At 42.2% G+C, this 25,600-nt stretch overlaps 1 protein-coding gene across 4 annotated transcripts; it reads right to left on the bottom strand.

Moving 5' to 3' along the window:
- Positions 1-1,504: 1,504 nt before the first annotated feature.
- Positions 1,505-23,984, bottom strand: KCNS3 (potassium voltage-gated channel modifier subfamily S member 3). Of its 4 annotated transcripts, XM_069011633.1 has the most exons (4): positions 21,324-21,372; positions 20,741-20,887; positions 6,680-6,864; positions 1,505-5,997 (listed from the first exon to the last, which is right to left on the bottom strand). In XM_069011633.1, the coding sequence occupies exon 4, from the start codon at positions 5,946-5,948 to the stop codon at positions 4,467-4,469; it is 1,482 nt and encodes a 493-aa protein (XP_068867734.1). In that variant the 5' UTR covers positions 5,949-5,997; positions 6,680-6,864; positions 20,741-20,887; positions 21,324-21,372; the 3' UTR covers positions 1,505-4,466. The 4 variants fall into 4 exon arrangements, with proteins under 4 accessions (XP_068867734.1, XP_068867735.1, XP_068867737.1 ...); XM_069011634.1 differs by lacking the exons at positions 20,741-20,887; positions 21,324-21,372 and adding an exon at positions 23,961-23,984; XM_069011636.1 differs by lacking the exon at positions 6,680-6,864.
- Between the last annotated feature and the right edge of the window lie 1,616 nt (positions 23,985-25,600).

Genomic DNA, 25,600 nt, shown 5'->3' with positions numbered 1-25,600 from the left:
AGACAGCATTATTTACTGACTGCGACCAAGCTACTGCTATCAGTCACAAACTGCATATCCAGCTCAGGGTTATTCTGACTCTGTTTGAGAATGTCCTCTTCTGGATGAAGAGATATTAGCAGCTTCGCAAACACTGTCAGCTAATCAAAAAATATTAGAGAAGCTCTCCACAGCTTAGTGGTTTTTTGTCACTTGCCCTAGATGCTAGGAATATGTGGAAATGAATAAATGTATTAATACACAGCAGCCTGTCAGGAGCCCTTGGCATGCTGTGAGCCTGTGTACTGCATTTGCCAGTCAAATCTGCCTGATATTCTCAGCACCCCCTGACAGCAACCCATTCGCATGGGAATCAACAACGAGTCTGTTTTTAAATGGTAATATCTGGCATTATCACAGAATCATAGATTATGCTGGGTTGGAAAGGACCCACAAAGATAATCAAATCCAACTCCTGGCCCTGCACTGGACACCCCAGTTACCATACCACGTGCCCGAGAGCATTGTCCAAACGCTTCTGTCAGGCTGGTGCTGTGACCATTTCCCTGGGAAGCTGTTCCAGTGCCCAACAACCCTCTGGGTGAAGAACCTTTTCCTAATATCCAACCTAAACCTGCCCTGACACCACTTCAGGCCATTCCCTCAGGTCCTGTCACTGGTCACCAGAGTGAAGAGATCATTGCCTGCCCTTCCTCTTCCCCTCATGAGGAGGTTGTGGATTGTGAATTTCTACCTAAACCATGAAGTGGTATTTCATTTACAGGCCTGACACAGATGTGATGTTTATTTACCCCACACTGATGTTCAATAATCTGAGCAACCGTGACTTTTCTTACAACAAGCACTGCCTGCGCTCACTAATTTCATCCCTGCTAAGTTTTACTTGCTGCTATCTAGGTGGATGGAACAAGTCTTTCTGGATTCAGAAAGACCCTCATTTTGGGATATAAACAGGCTGCTGGATCACATGCTCGTTGGGAAGGGGGGCCAAGATAGGTGCAGGAGGGGATGTAAGGGAGAAGGGAGGAAAAGGGAGATAAGCACTGGTGGGAAAAAAACCCAGGAAATAAGTGAAGTGTGGACTCTGTCAACTTCTTCTTTTCCTTTCTTCTGAGGTCCTCTCATGCTTCTCCACCAGCCCTTTTTACTGACAGCTTCCTGCCTTTTCCCATTTATCTTCTTCAATTCCTTTACACTGGACTTTTTCTTAACCTCTTACTGACACATCCCAAAAATTGGTCCCAGGAAGGCAGGAGCCTTGGGCACTGGGGTGATACCCCTGCCAATTGGAAGCCTCTCAAACAGGGAACTGCAATACAGTGCAGTGCTGCCTTCCCACTATACACTAGAGAAAACCATGCAAAGATGGATGCTCCTGTGGAAATACTGGATATCAAAAGGGAAGAGTTTGGCATCAATACAAAGAAAGCAACAACATGCCACTAAATTTTTTGTATAAAAACAAACAAATCTCTCCCGTACAAAATGGGATGCATGCCTGAACAGTAATCTTCTTTGTGCTTTGGTGTCTGAAGCAGAGCAGCTGGATGGTGAAGCATTTTTAAAGCAAAAAACATGTGGTTCAGGAAAACAAAACCAATATCCAATATACCTTCTGTTGACATTGATTTCACAAATCAACAATATGCCACTGTAGACCAAGGAGGAAGACAAATTCAATAAGAAACAATCCCCTAGAATCTGCAGTATCTCAGTGTTTGCTCTTATCTGCTTCCTCCTGGCACTCAAAGCTTGTGACACTCTCTAGCACCAGTGCATGTCACAGCACTGCAGTTCTGCCTTGAGAGGAGTATCTTTTGGCAGCAAACACAGCTCACATCCTGCTCCCAGTTATGTCTGTGTGAAATCAAGGTGCTGGATTTATTCCAGCAAAGAGCTAAGGATACAAGAAAACCATTTTTAAGATACAACTGATTTGAAAAAGGCCAAGATCTCATCACAGAAATCAAAATAGAGTACACTGAATGATACACGGATATGTACTTTACTTTCTGATGTGTTCCAAAACATGTATCTCACTTTGCTGCAAGCTGTATCAATGCATTAAAAAAGTCAGAGGAACTTAAACAGTGTAACAGCCTTAAGACTGATTCATGAGTTTGATCAAAAACTTATCAATTTTATGACAAATTACCAGTCAGCAAAATTTAAGTTGTGTATTCTGTGATCCTTGAGTAATGCCTCATACATAAAATGAAAATTTTCAGTAGCACTTTTTCAACTATTTAATACACTTCCTTGCAGGTTTTGTGGCATTATAATATTTTTCATTGCTTTTGATTTTCAGTGGCAATGTAATATATGTTTATGTGGAGACCACCAAGAGGTTTTCTTTGGACAGAAAGTAACTGTTTTGCTGTTATTCTGCTGGTTCCTATTAGATTCATATGCACATACGTATTTAATATTTTGTGTCATTGCATCTTTTTAATATTAATTGTTGAGTAAGAACAAATAATATTTGGGCTAACTTTCCCTTTTGGCATTCCTACACTAACTATGGGAAGAATTATCTTTAATTGTGAAGCATCACATACCCTTACAACAGTCAGCAAGTAACAAGCCAAATTTTGAGGTTTCTCCAAAGCTCAAAATATTTTCTTTAAGTCCCACATCACTATATTGATGCATAGCAGTCCTGAGGGACACATCTTTACAATGTATAGGTTGATCCTGTTCTTTTTGTTTCTCCATCTCAGAAAGAGGTTATAGCTCTGTGCCTCAGTAAATTTAAGTGCACCTCAGCTACTTACTTAATGTATTTTGCAATAGAAAATCTGGCAGGCACATGAAAAATCAAGCTTCTGCAGGGGCTAAAATCAATTGCCATCTTCTGGCATATTACTCAGTTTTGAAGTCAGTTCCTATGAGTTTGATCTTCTTGAACAGAAACTCAGTGCAGGCTGCTGTATTTGACCCAATAATATTAAAAAAAATAAAATAGTCAAACCTCTCTTTAAGGAAAATATTGACATCACAGTGCCTTCGATTCTCTGTTGCCCAGCATCTAATTTAGTCACCAGACAAATGAAAGAATATGAGTGTTCAGAAACACGATGGACTATAAGGTCCACTTAACAATATAAGGTCCTTGAACTTCTCCAGCACTGCTCTATGCTAAGCTCAAGGACTGGCTTTCCTTTTAAATAGCCCTAGAAGATTCTGTTTGAAACACAGCAGAGTTAGCTGGCTGCTTAAGAAATCCCTGGAGAGGAGGGGAACACAGAGCTGCAGGACTCTGCTAAGCAGTGAGCACTGCTCCAGCCCATAGCACACACCAGGAAAGCTGCCACCACCAGCAGATGAGCTTTAGAAAAATGAACTGTAATAGTTTCAATACAGGTGCCCACTTGCAGTGCCCACCCTACATCTCTGGTGGGCAACATATGGCAGAGAAGAGCTCGTCCTGACAACTCCACTGCTTGGCACTACAGCCCTGGACAGAGACCCAGAGCAGCCGAGGTGCTGCTCACACTGCTCCCACCACTGAGGCAGCAACTCCCAGCAAGGAGCAGCACTGGTAGTAGGGAGCAAGAACTTCTAAAGATCACCACAGATGTTTGCTTTAGTGCCCACAAATCAAAGTCTCTGGGGAAGCCACCAGGGTGGCTTAATCACAGCGGGATCCCCTCCAGGCACCAGAATTGGTCAGGGCCACAATGGCAGGAGAGGTGGCTAAATGGTACAAGAAGCTCATATCCTGCCTACACCAGACACTTCATCCTGGGACTTATGATTTAAACCCTTTAGGACCTGACAGAGCTCGGCCATGGCTGGATCCTAGGAAAAATATAGGCACAATGGGAATCATTTTTTTTAACAAACTAAAAATGTATTGTGCTTTTGGAAAGAAATTAATAAATATTATGCTTCCATGGAGTAGAAATAATATGTACCATGATATTCTCTGCCCCAGCTTAGGAAATGGGTTCCCAACTCTAAAATTACATAAATGTGTTAGTGAGCACAGTTTTACATGTACACAATTCCTTCTTTTATCTAATGTATTTGCAGGTAAAAACTTCACTAACTTGTGCAATAGTTCTTATATATTTGTAATATACCTCTACCTGAAGAGCAGCAAATTATAAAAGCAAATTCTGTGTAAGGTATCAGAGTGCTTCAGGGGAAAAAACAAGAAACAAATCAAACAACAACACCCACAAAGCAAACTTATCTCACATTTAAAACTGCTTTCCCAACTTTTTTTCCCCAAAAATGTATAACATTAGTTGTGTAAAAACTAAACCACTATATGAGGCATATTTTAAAGCCTCATATAAACAATGAAGCTTTAATGGCATCCTCAGAGCAAAGAATGTCCAAATATGGCTGAGAGTTAAGTACCCTGAGAATCAACTGCTCTTAATGAATTCACTGAAGTTTGTAGGTCCACATTTACTAGGAATCAGAAGAGAAATAAAGAGAAGTGATCGTGATTCAACTCATTTTCCAGTACCATTCTCTAAAGATACCATGTTATAAACATCCTCCATATCTTGGATACTGGAGGCATCTGTTGAATCTTGGTCGCTGACTACAATTCCTACTGAAGAAAGGCTAGAAATGAAGGAGTGCATCTTTTTTGCATAAATATCCCTAATGTTAAAATAGGGTAGGTCATTGCTTTTCTCTTTGCGATCATTGTTGCACTGGTCTCTATCAATAGCTTTTTGCTTTTGGTAGTACTTAGAAAACTTATTGAAAATAATGGTGATTGGAAGTGCTACCACCAGTATCCCACAGATAATGCAGAGGGTGCCAAGCAGCTTTCCAGCAAGTGTGACTGGGTAAGTGTCCCCATAACCAACAGTGGTCATGCTGATGGTTGCCCACCACCAGCAAATAGGGATGCTCTGCAGTTCTGACGAGTCATCATCCTTCTCCACTGAGTAGACAAGCACTGAAAAAATAGAAATCCCAACTGACAAAAACAAAAGCAGAAGTCCAACTTCTTGATAGCTGTGTCTCAACGTAGCGCCCAAAGACCGCAGCCCTACAGAGTGCCTGGCCAGTTTCAGGATGCGAAATATCCTCATTAACCGCAGGATCTGAACCACTTTCCCCATGTTCTCAATATCTTCACTTTCTTCTTCCTTGGTGTCCACAGCCAGTGTGGCATAAAATGGGATAATAGAGACAAAATCAATGATGTTCAGTGGTTTCTTCCAGAACTTCTTTTGACTTGGAGCGGTCAAGAGCCTGATCACTAGCTCAGCAGTAAACCAGATGATGCACGTAATCTCCACAGCTTCCAGCACAGGGTCTCCAATCTCCCTGTCATTGGCATCCAGCCTTTGAAATTCTGGCATGCTGTGAATACACATGGCCACAATTGATGCCAGAACAACACTCAGGGATGACACGGCAATTAACTTGGCAGACAAGCAGTATGCAGGATTTTCCATTCTGACCCAGATCTTCTTTCTTATTTCACCAAAACACAGATTGTCAAACTTTTCTAGCTCTTTATCAAATATGGATGACTCTTCATTGGAGGAGTCCATACTGTCATTGCTCTTCTGCTCCCAGTCTTTAACAGGACCTTCCTCTTTCCGTTCTTGGTACCGATTGCTGCAGCAGGAATCAATAAACAGCTCATTTATCCCCCAGTACTCTATTTCCTGGCAGAAGGAAAAGACACAAAGTTCTTCCATAACGTGAAGTTTGCCCGTATAATAAAAATTCAGAACATATCGGAACAAGGAAGGATTCCTGTCAAAGTAATATTCCTTGTCTGCCACACTATAATCATCACACAGTTCTAGAATAGCCTCTTCTGAATGGCATTTGAGAAGTTTTCCCAGTCTGGTATGGGGAAATCGGAGCAAGGTGCTTTGATCCACTGACTGCTTAAAGCCACCCACATTCAAATTTATAAGCTCTGCGTCTTTGCCAGGTCTGCGGAAAAATTCACCATAAACCATTTTGGACAGACGAGTTCCACTGCTGTTGCCCAATGAGATTACATTGAACCTGAAAAGAACATAAGATATTGTTAGAGCATTTAATTCAGTCTTGCTCTTGTGACACATTGTTTTCTCCATCTCCGGTTACTGTGAGATGCTGTAACAAAACAAACAAAAAAAGAAACTAAATTATGAATACCCTTATTCAGCATTTCACAGGTGTAGTTTTAAATCAGTTTGGTTTACAGCTTTAGCAAATTTGAAAGCAGTAGGTTCTGGTTTAGGTCTCCTTTTTACCAGGGTGAAGGAAGAATGCTGAATTCATCTGCAAGTCAGTCTCTGTTCTACTACCACAATGATATTAATAGTCATGAAATCCATGTACTTCAGTGATGCAAAAAATCTTTAATTTAAAGAGAAAACATGTCAATCAATCAAAATATTTAGGACAAAACTTTTGAGCAGGTTTCTCTCAACCACAGTTTCAGCAGAGTTCTATTAATTTATATGATGTTGCAATTTACAATCCACTACTTCCAATGTTATTTGCTTGAACGTGGACGGCAATTATTTCTGTTGACATATTAATTCATTTACTTCTAGGGTAATCCACACAAGAGCATTCTGTGCTCTTGAAAACATATCAAAACTGCATTTGAAGCTTTCCAATTCCTGACTTCAGAATGCTGTAGTACATATTTGGGTATCTGCACTGCCTCAGGTATTTTTCAATCTGCCTTCCTACTCACCTGAAGCATCACAACCCTCTTACAACCTTGGTCGGTTCCAGAAGCAATTCCTATTCTGCCACAGCATAGCTACAACCACTGAAGTAATGCTGAGAAGTTGGTGCTGAAGTGTCATTTCTGGGAACAGAAGCTTTCAGAGATGGAACTTCCACAGTAATTTTTCCTCAACAAATAACTGTGGACACCTGCAGATGGACAGAAGGATGTTTAAATGTTTCTGTATTTTACTATAAATTCAGCTGAAACTGAATTCAAAAGGCAGTTATAGTTACTAGTAAGTTAACCTTTACAGAACTGCTTTCTTGCTTTCCTTCCAAGGAGTTGTTGTCAAGCCAAAACTTGCCATCAGATTATGTCTAACTTCAGATCATGAGGAGAGTAAATTTTTTTGATCTCTGACACTTAAACATTAATTGCTGTAAACTAAGATAATTTATTTCAATTCAATATGGAAATCAATTCATTTTAAATTTGATAAGATAGTATCAAAATTCTCCTGTCCTAAGAGATGACACCATATGGTGTCATGGTCAGCATGTAGGGCTGGGGGAAGAAGAGAGAAAGGAGTGGGACACTCAGAGTGATGGTGTTTGTCTCCCCAAGTCACCATTAAATGTGATGGAACCCTGCTCTTCTGGGGATGGCTGAACACCTGCCTGCCCATGGGAAGGGGTGAATGAATTCCTTGTTTTGCTTTGCTTGTATGTGTGGCTTTTGCTTTACCTATTTTATCTCAACCCACAAGTTTTCTCATTTCTCTGCCCCATCCCACTGCAGGGGAGTGAGTGTGAGGTTGAGCTGCTAGCTGAGATTAAACCACGACAATATTGAAAGGATTTTGCACCTTAAGATTTAGTTTGAAGGCAGGTATTTACTAGCTAATAGAATGGTTGTAAGACACAGTTGCTCCAGACATTTCTCAAGGCTTCAGTTTTTAGAAATCATTAAGACATAAAATAAGAGCACTGATCTCCCCTCACAGAAGAAGGGCAGCAAGACTCATCTAAAAAACATTACCACACTTCACTCATGATCTAGAGCCAAGCTCTGTTTTATACCACTATAAATAAAAAAAACCATAAATCTGGACTGGGGTGACTGGAAGTCAAAAAACCTCTAGTTATTGATTCATTTTAGTCAATAAAATCTCCACTTCTAGCAATTCATTAACATGAGAACACTGGCAGTGTTAGTGAGCACTATAAAAACCAGGCAAGACCTCAGACCACAGAGTCATAGAACAATGAATGGTTAGGGTCAGAGGGGACCTTAAAGATCATTTCATTCCAACCTTCCCTGACGTGGCCAGGGACACCCTCCACAAGACCAGGTGGCTCAGAGGCCCATCCAACCCAGTCTTGAAGCCTTGAACTCTCTCAGGGATGAGACATCCACAGCTTCTCTGGGAAACCTGTGCCAGTGCCTCACCATCCTTCACAGTAAAGAATTTCTTCCTAATATCCAACCTATATCTACCCTTACTCAGCTTAAAGCCATTGCCCCTTGTCCAATCTGGGAGCTCTTCTCACTATGACAAATAGTGACAAATACAAAGCAAGTTTGAACTAAAGCAAGATCTTAGTGCTCAGAAAATTCTTAGTACACTAGACTAACTTACTGTTGAGATAGCAATATAAAACCATATTGATTATGCAGATGATATTCATAATGGTGCCTCCATGAAATTGTTTTGTATAATAAATTCAGTGAGCAATAATTTACTCCTTTATTTTGAGGGTACTGTAGTCATAATTTGTGCAAAATACAGAGAGAAAGTGGATCTTGCCTAGAAAGACCATGATCTGGAACCTGCTTAATGTATTACTACTATTAAGAGATTTTTAGGTTACAGAAAGAACGTACAAGAAAGATTCATGATAACTATGTCAAGAGGAGCTTCATCCTCTGAAGTATGTCTTGTTTGACTTGCAGAGACCTTGATTCCTGAGCCGTGGACCAGGACATTGTTGTGCCAAGTACCATCAGAACGATTTGTGTCATTTTAACAGGTGATTCAAGCCACAGGGCAATGACCACTGGTGACAACTTCTGTCTCAGCACAACATGCTCTCTGCTCAAGGAAACCCTTTACTCACTCAGGAAACTTTTTTTCTCAAGGGTAAAACTCTGCTCAGCTAGAAATTATGTTTTCCTGGAGTGCCAAGGCCTGTGTCATGAACATCCTAAGAACAAAAAGCTACCACAAACTTTGAAAATCTCAACTTGAAGTGCAACATTAACCTCTTTGATCTTCTGCAGATATAGATAATGGAAATATTGTAACAATAGATAACATAAATTGGTAACCATTCCAAATCACACAATTTTTGCCCTGGAGAGAGTATAAGAGAGCAAATAAACACATACCAGATGTTTGTTACTTGTTTGCTTTAATTGTTTTAGTTGTTTCAGTGAGCTACTGGGTAAGAACTCATATAGAATAGAAAATGAAACAAGACACAGAAGAAAAATGCTTACTGGAAGAATGAACATTATTTTCCAAGATAAAAAAACCAACAAATAGAAGTTCCAAATGTTAAGCTTCAGGGCTAAATAAAAGCTAGTAATAAGGAAAGCTGTGTGAAAAGGATGCAAACATTAGAATAAAAACCAAAATGACAGGATCTAACTCTTCCCAGTCTAATTTGGAGATGAGCTCTAGCCAGTCACACATTGTTGGTGAGGCCACAGGCCCATTGTCTGTCTAGGAAGGGAAGTTGAAAATTTCTGGGCTTTTAGCATGCTGTGAAATCCCTAAAGCTCTCAAAGGGGGAGTCAGGGAGACAGCTTGCATATACAGTTCCTTTGAGACAGCTATGCCACAGATGTACAGCATACCCCAAAGTGCTGTGGTTTCCAACCTCTTGTGGAACAAACGACTAAGAGATTTTTAGTGACCATGTAGATTGCCCTACTACACATTTATTTGTCAGCAAAGTTTCTCTTGCTCAGTTATGTTTTGCCTGGTATCTACACAAAGTGCCCATTCTCTGTGAGGTCCTACACCACAAGCTTCAGAACATCTTTTTTCATGTGTTGTATCTTTGAGCATGGTACCACCTTGGCTACTGGTAACTCCAGACGGGGGCAGTTTCATTTTTATTAGCATTAATCTGTGATTATCCAGGCACAATAGAAAGAAAGTTCACCTGGTTTACAGTTGCTGTGCTCTGCTGCTAAAAATACTCAAACCACATGCCTATAGATTTTCTATGAGTTTCCTTCATGGTTATGTTGTCTTAGCCTCACCTCCTGCTTCCTGCACAGCTGCACTCCATGAACCTCTCAAGACTAAGTTCACATTTTAGCATGGTTTCTTCTAAGTGAAGGAATGTAAATAAAAGGGCCTAGTCCTGCTCACAGTGAAGTCCCAAGGGATATAACACTGACATGAACCTGAAAGGGCACACAAATCTCGGTAAGTCTACAAAGTATTTCCAGAGCTCAAAGTCATTTTTTCCCAAGGAATCTGATGATCTTGGTAAATTTCCATTTTTGGGTTCCCAATTCAGACAATTCAGTAATGAGCAAATTCCTTCTAAAGAATCTTACTTTGGCACTCAGCCATGCCCAGGAACCATATTTTGTCTCCTAATGATGCAGACAAACACCTGGGCTCTAACTTCTGTTAATTTCCTGACAGTTAAGAGCTTCTACAAATCATCCAAGCTACACATGTGCAGCTTTTGACACCTAAGTACTTCTAAAATGCTGTGGATAAGAAACCCTAACAACCTTCAGCTCAGGATCAACACTTCACTGATTTTTTAAGTGTTTGAATTTCTCCACTCATTATAGCGCAAATACTTGTCTAATGCACGGCCTAGAAGTACTGTCTACACTTTCTGACTCACTGAGCAGAGAAAAACATTTAAATGCATATATAATTTACTTGATCAATCACAATTAGCGATTTGAACTGAAATCCAGTCAGCATGACTTAAAGCTGCTGTCTGTCAGCTGGGCAGTAATAACTGCTTTGGCAAACACAATTAAGCCAGGAAAAATGTAAGGTAATATTACTTGGCACAGCCTCTTTCACTGTGATATAAGCTGCAACATACAACTCTCCTTTGTAATACTTGACACAGCAAAGTTAATCATAAAGTCATTCACAGACTATGGAGGCAGAGGTTAACTTTAAAAAGTCATCTAACACAAATAGCAAGACCATCTGAAGAAGCCACTCTGTGGTTATGGATATTCTGTGAGGCAAAGAGGATAAATTCATCAGCTAAATTATTTTCTCAGCTGTAATTTATTTTTGTATTCCATTGGCAGTATTATCCTTTGTGCAGCATATTGCATTAAAATGCCATGAAAATAATAGAATTATGCAACTACATTTCTTTTCAAATGGATTCAGTACAACCTCCCAGAAGACCAAAGGTAAATAAAGTTTGAGTTGAAATATCCAGGCCAAATTTTGTTCTGATGTTACTCCCATGTAAGCCTTTTGGCTATGTTCACCCCAGTACAATTCTACTGGCCTGAGGCTGTTTTAGAAACTGAACTTGTGCCAAATGTTTGTGCAGCTTTGCAATACAATGAAGATCAGAAAGAGATGATCATCATTTGGAAACAACAATAGCTGTTAGAAGCATTGCTGACATTCAAATGCAAAATTATCTAAATACTCACACCTGTGGAAAAATGATCTTCAAATACAGGGGGTTAAAAAAAACCCCAAAACACCTCCTCCAAAAGACTGATAAGGAATAAATGAAGTTTATTACAGTTTGTTACAACTGAGAGCAAAAGAACACAAGCAAGAATAGAAAAACAAGCACCTGCAGGCCGTGGTTCACACCACTTATCTGAGGCACAGGTTTTTGGGGGTGAATCACCAGAGGTGGGGTCCATCTCTGCCCTGACTAGATAAGCAGCCTGTAGGAGTAGTACCATAAGGTGTGTAACTTCCGTGGGACTAATACAAGGTAAAATGAATCCTCCCAAAGTGAAATTCTGTGAGGATGCTGGTGAGGACTGAGTACATGCCAAGGGTTGGGTATGAGAAAGGGGCAAGGGAAAACACACCAGCTGTAGCCTCCACATGACAGAAGCTTCTTTGGGAATGCAGTTTGTGATCTGAATTGCTTTCTCATATACATAAAGAACAAGTAGCAACATCTAATACCACCCAGTTATCAGAATGTCACCTTGTAAAATGATTAAAGGGAAAAAAAAAAAAAAAATTTATTCTCTCTCTGACTTGAAAAACTCCTGGAGATAACACACATTATGAGAGTTAACAAGGCTTGCACCTTGCAATGTTCCCAAAGGCTCTGCAATTTATATTCTGTTCATATAAATTAAAAGATCATTATCCACAGCTAAGTGGAAGTGACAGATTAAAATGTGCTTGCTTGAAAACCTCCCCGTAAATCCCCACCATTTAAAGCACAGTCAGAATGCTGCAGTTACAATACCTGTTCTACAGACGGCTCAGACAGACAGCTGACCACATTAAGCACTTCCCTGAGTTGTATGGTCCCAATGGCTGAAGTTCACAGAAATATTTGAGAGGATACCAAAGACGTTGTTACAAGCAGGCCAGCATTGCTGTGGTTTGATGGTAAAAGAAACTGTTTCTCTCCAGGTTATTTTGGCAATAATCTTGTTTGACAGGTCATCTTAATGGCACCCATCAAGAGTAAAGCTTCAAACCATGAAGTACTATCTGAAGTGGACATTGTAACTTATAGGTCTAGGTATCTCTGCAGAGAGGGCAATTTCTATGGATCACTTCCACAAAGTAATATTTTGTACCCCATTTTCCACTGAGTTCCCCATTGTTTCCATTCAAGTACTTCTCCAGTGATCACAACGAACATAAAATCCTATCATTACAATTACTGGGGTAATTTGTGGTACCACTAGTTGTCAAAAACATCCTATACATGATCCCAACATCAGACGCTTCCATATAGATAAAAGTGATGCAGAATAAAAATATACTAATATACTTATTAAAAATAATTCTGCATTCTCCCTTCACTGATTAGTCTAGCATCTAAGAAGATCCTTGGTGAAACTGTAATTCACTTACAGAGGTAGTTTGGTTTTGAAAGGTTACCTACCTAAGCAAGTAAAATGATGCAGATATCCAGACACAGAGAGAAGTGTCCCTGAAGTCACACAGCAGATCAGCTGCCTACAAACAAGCCCACATCCCTCTCACACCATTACCCACTTCACAGTCTCCTCAATAGCTATCCACACCACTCCAGGTACTGGTACCCTGAGATATCTGGGCTCAGAGCCAGCAGCCAAATATATTCTGACAGACCAGTCCTTTAGCAGCTAATTTAAAAAAAAAAAAAAAAAAAACAAAAAACAAAACCCCCACACATTTATTTAGCATAGAAAATTTAAATACTATTCCTGTATTTACAGTGCAGTTTCAATGTCCATGGTTGTATCAACGGGCTATGATGGCAGAGGTGAGAAACTGCCCCATCTATCCCACCTCAACTCCTCCAGGCCTAACATAGACAGATGAACAATTTCTCTAATACACAGGGCCATGAACCATTGAAGACTTTCCTGAGTTTCTAAGGAGAGTGGTAATGGCTCACAAGCCTCTGCACAGTGGCAAATTATCCCCACACTGAGCCATAACTCTTCCATTTTTAGGAAAATAATGCAGACCTTGGTGGAATTCAGAATATTCTTATCTCTTGTGGAAGGGGTACACAGTGTTAAAATTAAGATTTAACTCACTGCCAAGAAGATTGATCTGATACTTAAAATTTTCCACTCATTTGTCCATCCTGCATTTCCTAATTGGAGTCTGATGAATTGTCCTCCAATTCCTAGTATAGATGGCAGAACTGTTGATCACTTCTGTTCCGAGATCATCTCTTCCCACTTCTTATCTCTGTCTTTTGTTTTCAATTTTTTCGTTTTTGGAAGCAAGGTAATATTTTTAAAGGACACAAAGTCCAATCACAACAGTCAGTTTTGCTGGGTGAAAAAGTTGTTCTGAACAACGTAAAATCTATGCGCCCCATGAAGTAGGATTTTTCCTCCTTAAACTGGGAAGAGACATATGAATACAAACACCAGGATTATGTTGTAACACATTATAGCAGAAAAAACTGTTAGGAACTCTGAAATCAGTCCTACCTGTGCTATCAGCCACACCTTCACTAGCAGCAGCCACAGGAGCAGAAGAGATAAAAGGGCAATTCAGCTGCAGAGCACAGGGCTAAGCCACTCACCTGGCTACACATAACTTTTGAATCCATTACAGCTTTATTCTGCAAAGTCCTGGCTTCAGGATAAACTGCTTGAAAAAAAACCACCTCTGCTCACAATACTGTTCTGGGTGTTACCTCAGCCTATTTGTTGGAGTATTTTTATTCATTTATAAATAAGATGCTTACATTAGTAATATACTATTGAATACAGAAAACAGGTTTAGAATGTACCTTGAAGAGTAATATAATTCAATTCCTCCACCACCTCAAGGCAGGATCAGATACTTCTAGACAATTTTTGGCAGAGATCTATTTAATGTCCCATGATAAAGCCTATCCAGAGAGGTTGTGGAATCTGGTCCAGTACTTGAATGCCCTTGTTCTCTCAAAATTATTTTCCTAACATCTACGTAAGCATGCTGCAGTTCAGGCCCGTGGATGTGTACACTTAGAGCAGATTTGGAATGGGATGGAGTCACTGAGGATGGACAGCAGAAACAGGCTATTTACAAATTCTCCACAACATTTCAGTTCCTTCCTTTGCTATATATTTAATTTTACTTGGCAGTCTGAGTAGATAAAGTTACATTGTATTTATTATTTTATGTTTTGGAAAGATTCTATTAATTTCAGAGATAAACAAAGGCTTTCTTTACCACAGTGAAATTCTCCAAGATATTCAGAGTCTCTCAGGCAACAAGAGCACAAGCAATTGTTATTGTGGATATTTTGAGTGAAACCTTTAACTGCAAACCTGTAAAAACATTTGTGTTTGCAGCATGTTAATCTCACTAAAGGAATCTGTGTTGTTCAATATAAATCCTCTTGACCCAAGACAACTCTGAAGCAGAGCTCCAAACCTCACTTACATCCAAGTTCTGCAGTCGGCTGTGGTCCAACGTTCACTTTCAAAGCATCCGAGTAACTTTTACAATGTGCTAGAATGCATGACATGAGGCCACAGGCTAAGGAAGGAATATGTGGAGGCAGCTGGAGAAAATACCTGCAAGAGATGTAGGGTTCAGAGCCACAGTGCAAACCTTACCCACACGGAGGCCTCCAGAAGCCTCCATTTCTTGGAGCACTCAGATTTTGGTACATGCTCACTGGATCCTGTTTAGTTACACCAGTCAAACTCTTGACTTTCCAGGTAGCATCACAAACTAATTTGTGGTGAAAAGATCCTTTGGAGGTCCCTTTGTCCCACCCAGTGTTCAAAGCTGGTTCAGTTAAAGAAGGCTGTTCAGGGCAAATTGATTTTTTTAACATCTCCAAAATTTCCCAAACTCTCTGGTAACATGGTCCAGTCAGCCCCTCTTACAGTGAAAATATTTCTCCCAAAGCCTAGTTAGACACTCTTTTGTTTCAGTTTGGGTTCAGTGACTCCTTCTGTGGACCTGGCTATAGGCTTGCTAATAAAGTCCAGATGCAGCTGGCCTTCACGGTGAAGGCACAGTGCTCACTTGTGTTCTACGTGCTGCCCATCACAACGCCCATATCCTTCTCTACAGAGCTGCTCTCCATTCAATCAGCCCCCCAAACTGTAGCATGGGGCTGCTTCATCCCAGATGGAGTTTCTGCAGGGTGCTGGCAGCCCTTAAAACAGATCCCATCAGTGTATCAGAGTATTATTAGACCTCTCAGTCCTTAAAAAACAAACGTATTCTCCCTGATTATTTCAACTTGGTTTTCCCCACAAAGCATTCAGCAGAAAGGACATTTGCCAGAAAATGTGTGAAGTGAGTACATGACAGGCTAAGATATAGAATTGCATCACTGCACCACTGTTCAATTGAATATTCATAGAAGAAGCTGAGGCATTGTCTTTGCACACAAAAAGGAACAGCCAGCAAATAAGTTTTTTCACAAAATAAGCATCAGTCCTAACCAGTGCAATTCATTTCAGCACCTGTCAGTATAATTACCCATTGTTTTTCCACGAAGTGTTGAGTAGACACCATCACCTGGATTTACACATGCAAACAATACCACACATTGGCACAATTTGTAAAGTACTGGAGGTGCTATGCGTGTGGGCTGGATTCTGGCTAATCCATGTGTTTGCACAGCCCATAACAACACAGCCATTTAATCAACTCAATGTCAGTCCTTATAAAATTACTCTGGTGCAATTTTCGCTATTGTCTTCCAACAACAGAAAGTTTGGAACAGATACAAACCCCAATTAGATTAGAAGAAACTTCAGGTCAGAATCCAGCCCTTTCTCCCTTCCTTCTCCCACCTTATTTTTACAAATATATTTTTACAAATATATTTTTACAATGTTTAAAATCACCCACACAAATGTTCAGAGAGGAAAAATGAAGGAGTGTGGGTGCATAAATCCAATTCCACAAAATTAGCAGATGTTTTGTGGAAGACTTTAACAGGAGAAGGGTTTTCTTAGATTTTTGCCTGGGCTAAAATTCTGCTAGATAGATTAATAAACTCCCACAATGAGCCCCAAGGATTTTGAAGGCACCACATACCAAGAGGTCCAAAGGAAGATCTGAGATCCTGACTACATGTCTTCCAAGAATTAGAGTTAATTAAGCATATACAGTGCACTGGAAGAAACTAAGAGCAATACATATTTGGATGTAGTTGGTAGTTTCCCTTTACAAGCTGCTGCTTGAAGCAAAGGACCACTGAACATCACTGTAAGCAAAAACTTGTTTGGTCTTAAGGATAGTGCTAATCTACAACTCTCTACAGAAGAAAAAGAAGATAATTGAAATGATACTTTTTTTCTTTCTGTCTTATTTTGAATGAAGTACTTCAGTATGTGCTCAGTAAAACTCTGGAGAGGAAAATGACAACTTTGGCCTCTCATTTCATTTGTGAGGCAGTTTTCCCACAGTCCCCAGACTTTGTATCTGAATACATAAACCCTTGATATCATCTGAAATAAGTAATATTTATCACTAAAAGAAACAAGTCTGATTGCCTAAGACCCAAGTCTCAGAGCCAGGAACTTTTAGAGGTGCCAGATGAGACTTGGTCCAAATTTTTCAGAGACTTGGTCCAAAGTTTTCAGATAGAGTTGAATACACAAAAAGCAAAAGGAGTCTTTTCAAGTCATGTTGGACTTCTTACAAGCTAATGAATAAAATTGTGCTTGAGTATTGCCTCAAACTGGGGCTTTTGCTCAGCTCCAAAGTGATAGCTTAAGAAGGCTGAAACACATCCCCTCCCTCCAGCAGTTGCAGAAGGCCTCAGAAAAGGCTGCCTTCATAGTCAGGAAATGGATGAAGCAGCCAGGAACAAGCACTTTGCCTAGCAGCAAGTGCCTGCAGATTAAGCTTTTCTCATTTTCAGGATTCACAGGTTTCAATATGAATCCACAATAACTCTTATTTGAGCACCAAACATACTATGAGCTAATTTGTCCTCTCTTTTGTTCTTTTCTGTCATTATAAAAAATTGATCAAAGTGTGAAAAACTTCTTTCTGCCTGGCCTAACATAGAGCAAACTGTAAAACAAAATCATGACTCCCTGAAAAGGACAGCTTACAATGAGAACATAAACAACATTACTGTTTCCAGACTAATAGAACTGAGCTAAAATATCACCAAGAACTCATTCTATCCCCCTTGTCCAGCTCAAGCTTTTAGCAATTTCATGGGTGAGTTAAAAGAGCAGTATTGATCCATGCTGGCTGTCCTTTTCAGAGCAAACATCGCACTGGACAGGAAGACACACAAATCTTCTTAGCTTAAGAAGAATATACAAGGCAGCATCATGTTCAGCAGCTTATTCAGGGGAAAAGGTGTCTGCCCCTAAAATGTCATGCTGAAATCATCATTCACTGCTTGTCACTAGCTACAGCTAAGCCGTGGAGGACTGATTTACATTTGTGCTGCAGTAATGAGTGAGCTGTTTTCAAAATGAAAACCTAACTTATGTCTCTATTTGCTCTTCTCTCAACTGGCAATAAATGGAGTTCATAAAATTTCAAAGCAGCTTTGGAATTGTAATCTAATTAAATCAGCAGTAACTGATTGAAATAACTGAAGAATTATATATATATATATATATATATGATAGAACAAAGCCTTCAATAAAAATGAGTCTTCCTTGGGTCATACCCAATCTTCCACCACTCTTGGTTTTAACCATATTGATTGACAGCAGTTGTCCACAAAATTAATATTGTAGATTTATAATTGCATCTCACAAACTATAAGGTTTATTCTTCTCTCACTGAAATAAGGAGTGAGAACCCCCTTGCTCTCTGTAACACACCCTGCTGTGGTACCAAGAAGGTTTTAGAGCTGAAGCCTTCACAGCAGTTTACACTGCTGGAAGCAGAATAGCTCTTGTCTGCTGAAGGAGAGGAGGTAGAAGAGAAGCAAGGAGCACAGCAGAGCAATCAGAAGTGCTTCCAATTTTTATGAAACTGCCCAGGCTGTGTCTTAACTCCTCTATGCAAATCAAAGCGATCATAGATTTTTCCTGAGTTGGTTATCTGCCTCCCACAGATAACCTGCCTGTACTTACATGAACATCAGCAATCAATTTGTTAGGCTCGAAGAATAAAAAACAGAAATATGAGACTCCTCCTATATGGGGCAGAAAACTGCCAATACTCAGTTTTACAAGACTGACATATGAGATAGTTTTTGTCCATAAATCTCATAGCACTTTATTAAGTGCTGTGAGAACGATGCCTTGAGCTCCATGCTTTGGAAGCCAAACCTGAGACTTGAGATGTGACCTTTTCAATGTCATGTAGCAGGTCAAAGTGGTCTACTTCAACATGCCCAAGCTCATGAAGTCTCTATCTTTGCTTTTAGTGAGAACCAAAAGAGAAAGCAAGCAATCCTCTGCACAGGTTGAGCTCTGAGCCTGTCATTAGAGTAGCACTGGGTTAGAATGAATAGACACATGGAAGAATTAAACTATTTTAAAGATATCAGTTGGCATCCAAACTGGTTGTCCAAGTTGATGAACAATGGACAAAAACGTAAAAAACGAAGAAAAAGGGGGAAGAAAATTCTGGGTCAGCTCCTAAATAACCTATCCTCCTCTCCTTAAACAAGCCACACTCCATTTTGTCCATGTGGACTTTGCTGGTTTTTACTGGCAGCATGATAAGAGCAAAAATTTTCAAAAAGAAGGAAAAAAGAGAAGTTAATTTCTTAACCTTTACCTGTTGGAAAAAAGGGTCCGTGGACTCCCGCAGGGGGAGAAATTGCAGTCCAAGCCAATGTGGTTGATAAAAGCAAGCTCCGTTTATTAGCAATCCAGAGGCACTTATCTAGTATTCCAGCTTGTTAACTCTTAAGTGGCTTAAAACCTATCAGAGTGCATTTCTGCTTCTACCTAATTAGATTACATTGGCAAACTTCTACTAGTTATGTTATGATTAAAAGAATTCAGAGTTCACCTCCCTCCTCCTGGTCAGCACATCTTATCTGCACAGCTGCATCGCTTCAAAACTCCCTTCTTGTTCCTAGGCTTGTTTCTCACACAGGGATTTTTTCCTGCAGACAATTTCTCACACTAACCTTTGCTTGCAGGCCTATTGCTTCTACAGTTCTTTTATTGATCCCATAATTCTATCAATGATCCATGTCCCTGATCCTTTAATCATTTTGCAACATTTACCCTAATACAGTCCTGTTCAGAGCACACACAGCTCCAGCTGCACAGGTGCATCTCCAGAGCACTCACACAGTACAACACCTCACAGGGCAAGAAGGGACAACTTCATCTCTTGCTGCTGCTGGCAGAGGGGAGGATGGTGCCAGGCTGTCTATCTGCACGTGGATTGATTCTGGATTCACAATCCAGCAGCTCTTGCTGCCCAAGATCAACTTTTAAGATATAAACCCACCTGGAGGAGATGGCAACAGACACTGAGCAAGCTGAGGTCCAACTGATGTCTGCAGCCAGGGCACATGGCTGCTCTGAACAAAAGGGAGTCAGAAGGGCTGAGACACAGCAGACTCCCCTGGAACCCCCTCCCAGAAATTCCTCAGCAGGTATGAGAGCTGGTAAACCAAGACATCTCACCTCAGTCCCCACTCAGCTGACAGGGATGGGAAGGAAGAATGGATAAGACACCTTAGTGTAAAGGGCAAGAAGATGAGCTGGAGAGTTTATGAATAAAAAAGATGGAGAACAGAAATTTGTGTTATGACCAAGGACATTGGGAATACCCATCAGACAAACATCAGTGATGGAAACAATTTAGAGAGAGCAAAATTAGTGAACCCTTCCATGAAACTTTGTCTCAACATTACCAGCACACAGAGACCACGATGTTTACTCCAGACTTACCTGAGCTCTTTGCTGAGCACTGCATGTAAACCAAGGTCTCAGGCTTTACCTGTAACACAGCAAATGGCCCCAAATCCACAGCAAACTAAGCAAAACAAGAATAGTGAACACAATGGGACCTTCTAATATAAATGATAAAGCTCATCTTCCCAGAAGACAGATGTGTCTTGAAAATTACTGTGGAATGAGCTCCCTCAGAAACTAAGGACCAACATGATCAACACCATCTCCCTCTGCAAGAAAGGCAAACATTTTAGAAGTCATCTATCCTAAAACAGAACGAAAACCAAAAGTAAACCATTACAAGCCACTGTCACATACAGAACTCCCTTACAAGAAAAATGAGCCAGTTATCCACAAATGACAGATGACAGCAGTTTAACACACTGCTGTTAGGACTTCAGGCACATTATGAATGAGACAAGATGAGCAGAACACATTCACATAAAATGGAAAGTACAGTATTAAGAAAAGAAGAATCAGTAAAATATGTGAAAATGGAAAGCATCAGAAGGAAATGAGGTATATAAAAGAAAAAACGGTAAAGAATGGAGAAACATAGTGAGGTAGTACCTGGAAGCAGATGATCCCCTGGCATTAACTGGTGCAGAACCATTGTCTGGAACAGGTCAAGGACAGTTTCTGTCATCTGAGGATTTGGTCCTCCACACAGAACCAGGCAATGGCAATGACAGGATCCTGCCCGGTTTTCTTGGGGTGCTTTCCCCTCAGAAAGTAAAGAGGCAACACAGGAAGAAAATAAGATGATGCCATAAATTAAAAGGCAAGGCTTAACAGAAATAAAAAAATAGATGAAAAGCAAGAAATAAAAACAAAGGGATGGGGCAAAGGCAATATAAAAAGAAAATATCCACAGATTAGTGGAATATATTTTATTTATTCATGAGCTCTGTTTTATTATGTGTCCTTGGCAGATGTCCTACAACTGAAAGTTTGCAAGGCAGAGGAGGATGCGAGTTTAGAGACTTGAGCCTTGTTTCTAGTCATTAGCCTTGGGCAGATCTTTTTAATATATGTGCCCCAATAGGAAGTAAACAAGTTCCTTAAATCAAGAGCCTTGGGACAGGAGACAGGCTGCAAACAAATGGGCTTAGACAGGGACTCCAGGAGGTAAGACAGAAAGCATGATCTCAACCTGTTTTCAAGTAACCAAGGTGAAGTTCAGGCTGCCCAACAGGACACGGTCTCCTGCCTCTAACCCTGATTCACACCATACCCTGTCCTTCATACGCCCTCCTTGTTAAGCAGCACTTATTTCACCTGAGAGCACGTGGGCTCAGCTTGCCCAGCTGGCAGGGACGGGGATGCCAGCAGCAGGCAGCCACGGGAGCGGCGGCAGCACTCTCTGGAGTGATCCCAGCACCGAGGCAGGACACTTATCCAACACCAGCCAGGCTGGGGGCTCAGTCAGAACAAAGCACACCTCTGGCAGATGCACCGGTGCTGAGTGGGGAACGCCCAGCTGCCTCCACTCTCCACGCAGGTTTAAGGTGCCTCTGCTCAGCTCAGTCGCTGCTGAACCTTGCTTTGCATTGAGGCTGAATGGTCTTGGCACTGAGTGTTAGTAGTTGATTTTATCCTGCCTATGGCTGTAATTGCACAACTAAGGTGATACTGGCGGCTAAATACTGATTTATCATCTTTTCAGGTTTAAGGTGGTTTTATTCTTCTTGCCCTGGGAAAGTTGCTAAGTCCTAGAGCGGGTGAGCAAAGAACTGCTTCTCCTTCAGGAGCTCTCTGTTTCTACAAAGGACATTTTAGTAAAACATCTGACCTCACCTGTCCCAGGAATAATGCTAGGGGTCACACTGGAGTTTCCATCAGCTCAGCTGAAAGCTGTTCATTGATTTTCTTTTGCCCACACTCACAAATAGGAAGTTGAAGGGCTGCTACAGTTTCTGTGGGTTGCCTTAGTGCTGAGACAGGTAACAAGACAGACATTTATAGATAAGGAAGAAGGTCTCTAAAAAAAGAGCTTTAATGTCCTCTGCTATGAATACATATGGATTTACTCTTTTTTAATTGCAAGACCCACTTAAACAAATCTGTCCATACTGTATAAAGCAGATCTAACAGACAAGTAAAGAACTTTGATTTAAAAAATCTGATATTATTTCTGGACCTTCCCCATATTTTAATTCCTGAAAAAAAAAAAAAAAAAAAAAAAAAACCACGAATGATACAGCGCCTCTTTTTTAAAAAGAACTGGTTTGAAATCTACAGCTAAGAAGCACCCTTGTAAAAGCTAGGTATGATTACTGTCAGTTAAAGTTCTTTTATCATCATTTAGCTACCTACCTGTATTCAAATAATTTACACAATTTCAGGACATAAAATCAGTTTTGTCTATCCACAGTGCTATCTCAACAGAAATTTAGATACAGAAACTAAAAAATGCCTTCCTTATAAGCCAATTGTCTTTCATTCCCCCAAATGATTACTAATTTCAACACTGCTGCAATGGGCAACTTCCCCCCAGCAGCAAATATTGAATACACCTTGCAAAGCTGAAAAGCCACCTCTACTTCGTGGCTTAGGATATCAACTCAGATCAAAACCTCCCAAAACTGTAGGTGATTTAACCCTAACTGATTAGAGGAGAGAAGGATTTTGGGAAATGCTGCAGTTGTGACTGAGGAAAATAAGAATGAGTGGTCCAGAACGTTTCTCTGAAAATGAGATCTGCCCAAGGTGTCCCAAGTCGGACACCCAAAACTTGACTCACACATCCCCTCTGAAGCTCCCGGCTCCTGTACAAAAGGTATTATTGCTCCCTCTGTCCCCTTAGGACGTTAGCCTGAGTGCCTTATGCCATCTATTGGCCTAGACCAGCGACAGGCGCTCGGAGGAGAACTTTAATTCTGGGAAAGTGACTGTGTTAACAGGAATCTGTCCATAGATCTGTAAATTCCGCTAATGGAATCAATACACTGCCGCTGCTCAGATCTTGAGGTCTACCTTGCCCAGCAGACACGCTGAGTTCAGCTCCCAGAACAACCAGCAGTTGTGCTTTGCATTAGGCAAATGAAAAATAGTACTGACACAGAGCGATCTCACAGGCAAGAAAATCCAGAACATAAGCAAAGGGAATGTTCACTGTCCTACAGATGTACATAAAAAAGTCATTTCTAGAAAGAGGAAGCTCCTTCAAAATCCACTTAGTTCTAAAATCTGGTTAACTATTCCCAACGTAGTTAAGTCTACTTTAAATTGAACGCGCCGAGTGAAGAAACTTTTCCCACATTCCCTTAGCGACAGAGGCTACTGTTGCCATTACGGTAGCCACGGCTACTTAAATCTAGTTTACTTTTTAATCTAAACGAGTTTCTAAAAGACAGGGCAGAGCTCTGCAATGCGAAAGGACTCAGAGGCATCGCTATTGATCCGCTCCCGCACAGGCCATTACAAAGCAGCCGCGGAGAGCTCGGCAGGACGCGGTCCCTCCGAGGGCCACAGCGGTGCTCGCGTCCCCGCTCCGGAGTCTCCTCCCTTCGGGGAGCGGAGAGCGGCTGCACGTCCCGAGCCGGATGGGTCACGGCAAGAGTTCGGCGGGGCAGCGAAGCCCGCCGAGGCTCCCCTTGTCCTAGGCGGCATCCCCTGCCCCCCCTCTTCTTCCTCCTCCTCCTCCTCCTCCCCCGACTGTTTGCCCCGCAAAACGCACGGAGAAGACCCCGCACCCCCGGCACCGCGCCGGACTCCGCGCTGCCCCCGCCGAGCCGCGCAGCCGCTCCCCCGGGGCCGCCCCGCCGCGGAACGGGGCAGCGCTGCCTACCTGAGCCGCGGCCGCCGCCGGCCGCCCCGCCGCGCTCCGCCCGGCTCCGCGGGGCCGCCCGAGGTGGGAGGGGAACGCAGGCGGCGCAGGCGGGCTCAGGCGAGTCCCCTCCCCGGCCCCGGGCATCCCCCGGCCCCGCGCCCCGCTCCCGTCCCGGCGCGAAGCGGGACGGGCGCTGCCTCCGCCCCTGGGGTCCCGCAGCGCCCTCGGGGGCCCCGCTCCGCTCCCCGTGGTTCCGCACCGTGCCTGAGCGGTATCGCCTTACCTCCGGCGGGCACCGCGCCGCTCATGCCCGGGCGGTCAGCGTTCCCCACAAGTCCCGCTCTACGCCCCGGCGGTGCTGCTCCGTGGCTGCAGGGGATCCCGCCCTCAAGGTTCCCCTTCTCTCCCCGAGGGTTCCCACACTTTGCCTGTCGGACCCGCACAGCTCCCGCGGCGTCTCCCCGCGCCCGGGGAAGTCCCGCTCAGTTCCCTCGGGGAGTCCCGCAAGCCCCGATCCCGTGCCCGGAGCACGCGTGGGGACCTGGCTGCGCCGCTCCCTCGCGTAGGCACCTACCAGGCACCTCTAGGTAGTCCCCGCTCTCCTGGGGCTCGGGGAAGGCGCGGGAGGGGGGCAGCCCGTGCGGAGGGGCGATGCTGCCGGGGCGGAGCGGGCTGGCGAGGCCGCCTCCCGGCCAGGGCTGCGGCAGCGCGGAGGAGCGAGCGCTGCCCCTGCCGCCCTGCCCGCACTCTGGGCTGCGGGGCTCTCACCGCCCCGCTTTTGTGCGGCGCCGGGCCGGCACTGCGCGGAGTTGTCAGCCCGAAGGGATTGATCTGCCATTGATTCCCAGCGCCGCTCTGCTGAAGCGGCACATACGCGGCTTGATTTGCGGGCGGTACAGCCTGAGATGCGGAGTGTACCCCACACGCTGCAGAGGGAAGTAACTTGTTTTCCGTGTTGTGCCCCAGAGTAGTTGTCTGGCTGTATCAGGGCTGAGTTCTGCCCGAGTTAAAGGCAGAGGGCAATGGGAAGCCAGGCCAGCTCCCAGTGTAACTCCAAAGCACAGCTGCGACAGCCTTCCACGATTAAACATTTCGTCTGTTTCAGTGATGTCCTTTTGAAAACTGCCGACACTGAACGTGGAGGTTTATTCCTTCACTACAAATTTTGTCACAATATATTTTCTGCACTTTTGCCAAACTTCTCAAAACTTTTCACTAAGAAAAAGTACTCTAAAACATCATCATCATAACCATAAGCACAATTAGGGAAAAAAAAAACCAAAAAACTATTTCTTCCAATTTTTTCCTAATCAATTTTACCTTGAAAAGAAGTCTTACACAAATATTGCATAAAATTCTCCTCTGTTTTGGGGGCAGATTTATTTGTGGTGGGTATTTTTAGAATTCATTACATATTTTAAGAAGAAGAATTCAACGAATTCACTGTTTTTGAGACAACACAAATACTTGGTATGCTGTTGTATTTTTGGTAATAATTGTTTAGTGTTATAAGAGTCATCAGTTGTGAAGACTGAGGACAGAGAGCATCCTAAGAGAATATATTTCTCTCTGATTTTGTTTACTGTCATCCCCTTAAGATAATATTGCTGTGCAGAAAGGATTATTTTTATTACGTGCTATGAGGTAAAATAGCATTA

Source organism: Aphelocoma coerulescens, chromosome 3 (assembly GCF_041296385.1).
Source record: "Aphelocoma coerulescens isolate FSJ_1873_10779 chromosome 3, UR_Acoe_1.0, whole genome shotgun sequence".
NCBI lineage: Eukaryota > Metazoa > Chordata > Aves > Passeriformes > Corvidae > Aphelocoma > Aphelocoma coerulescens.
This window is presented reverse-complemented; position numbering and strand designations above follow the sequence as displayed.